Here is a 2,256-nt window from a genome sequence, read left to right on the forward strand (position 1 = left end):
AATTGTTCAATAATTTAATTGACGTATTTTTCTAATATCAATTTGTAGAAAAAATAAATTTAAGTAATAATTAATATATTCTTCTTTTATAATTTTTTAAAAGTATATTATAGGTATAATTAATTTTATGCATTTTATCCATTTTTATATAAGAAACTTTCCGTATAATTAGATTGTAGTTAATGTTATAAATTATTAATTTCCAGCTGAAATATAAAGTTTATAATTTTCAATTTAATATTGCGATATAACAAAGTATATTTTGGAACATTTCTTTTAAAAGACCTTTTTTTGTGTTTACGTACGTGTTTACATATTATATAAATTATATTTTTTTAATATCAAATAATACAAATAGCCCAAATAGCAAGAATATTGATAAAAATAAAGAATAAATAACGCAAATAAATTGTAAATAACAAATTGGATTTTACTCATTAGGTGTTAACAAATTCAATAAAGATTATAATGACCATCTCTACTCTAATAGATAATTCAATTATCAGTTATCCATACCTAATAATCTCGAAGATACGATTATAGTCGAGATTTATAAAAGTGAGATTTTGCATAGTTTCAAAGGTATAATTGCTCAATTCGACAATCATGTTGCCACTGAGATTGATCTCGACAATGCTGTTGAGATTGCTAAAAGTGTAACTGGCAAGCTTATGAAACTTTCCATGCTGGAATACGATTATGCGCAAATTCTTCAAATTTTGCAACAAATGATCAGGTACGTAGTCGAGGCTGTCGAGCTGACGCACCGTAAACGTCAATTTTTCGAGCTGGGTTTGCGATTTAAAATAATTCCACATGGGATCGCTCCGTTCGAACTTGCTCAATACCAAGCAACTGACGACACTGGAATTATGCAGGCCGTCGTTGCAGTAGCAATAGATCGGTGCCTGCTGGCCCAGAATGTCACAGATGTTCACCTCCTTCGTCTCCTTAATATTTTTCTTTTTGTCGCGCGTCTTTGACATCGCCAGACCTGATGACGCGAACAAGCTTGTCAGCAGTAATAGTTCAAGGATAAAGGAATTATACAGAAACTGGCGCATTATGATCCTGAAACAGAGAATTGAAAGTTTCGTTTGAATATTGCGATACAATTATTATAATTTATTAATTAATAAAATTACCTCATAATAAAATTATTTCGGAAGATTTTAATAGTATATATTATTTTTTTACTGATATGTAGCAATCTTAGATATTTAATTTTTTATTATATATTTTTCTTGCATAAAAGGCTTTTTTTAAAACAATAACATAGACTTTCTTTCTTTTTTCCGATTTTCTTCCTTTCTTAGATGAATTTAATGCGAATAATGAGCAACTGATCTCTCGAAGCATCGAGGCGACATCGCGAGGCGATAAGGGTCGATTTTCATTGTATTTAAAGTCGACACGATACGACGCGCGCCTCCGGCTCTATATCACAGAAAATTTGCTCGACAGCTCCATTACAAGCACATCGATACATAACGGCATATCGTTTCTCCATCACCAGGCTGCTCTTTAGAGAAAAATATTCCCCTCTTCCACCCATAAAGAGAACGTGGACACATTGTCACATCGATTGACGACATAAATAAAAATTTTTTTAGTCGAATATGTTTTATTCTTTTAAAGATATACATAATAAAAGTTTCAAAAATTGTCAATACTCGAATAAAAATACTTCAAATTGATGTATATTATGAATTAAAATTTTGTATTTTAAATACTGAGATTTTATATTGTACTATTTTTAAATCTTCGTATTTTGTTTCTATCGTGCTGTAATATTTTAAATTCATTTCCATTACATTCAATTGATATGGGGTAATTGATTCGAAATAAAAAAATCTTATCTCTAGAACTTTTATATTATACGTAAGCAGACATTTTGGAATTATTTTTGAGACATTATTGCATAAATACGTTATGTAATTGCACCTTACAAAGCTCTTCTATGTTCTTCCTGCTGTGCTTGAATCGTTAAATTTATTAACTTGTGTTCTTTTATCAAATAAATATTGTGAGTGATATATGAATCCCGCTGTTGTGTCTTTTTATATTTTTTATATTTTTTTATTGTATTATATTTATATTATTATCTGTATGTCATATTGTTATATAATTACTATATTTTTTATTTCAAATTCTTCAGTTGAATTGTTATTATAATTTTATTACAAAAATATTATTACAAATGAAATATCTGAAATTTTTTTATTTGAATTTATTTATTATTATATTAGCTTAATA

The 2,256-nt window shown here is 28.0% G+C and overlaps 1 protein-coding gene across 1 annotated transcript in view; it reads right to left on the reverse strand.

Annotated features, from left to right (window-relative positions):
* The window catches only part of LOC108686743 (connectin-like), a 4,364-nt gene extending 3,300 nt beyond the window's left edge, over nucleotides 1–1,064 (reverse strand). The window contains exon 1 of the mRNA XM_018192193.1: nucleotides 517–1,064. Coding sequence (XP_018047682.1) covers nucleotides 517–1,064 — 548 coding nt within the window. The remainder of the gene's footprint in view (nucleotides 1–516) is intronic.
* Nucleotides 1,065–2,256: the final 1,192 nt, after the last annotated feature.

Source organism: Atta colombica, unplaced genomic scaffold, assembly GCF_001594045.1.
Source record: "Atta colombica isolate Treedump-2 unplaced genomic scaffold, Acol1.0 scaffold189, whole genome shotgun sequence".
Classification (NCBI taxonomy): Eukaryota; Metazoa; Arthropoda; class Insecta; order Hymenoptera; family Formicidae; genus Atta; species Atta colombica.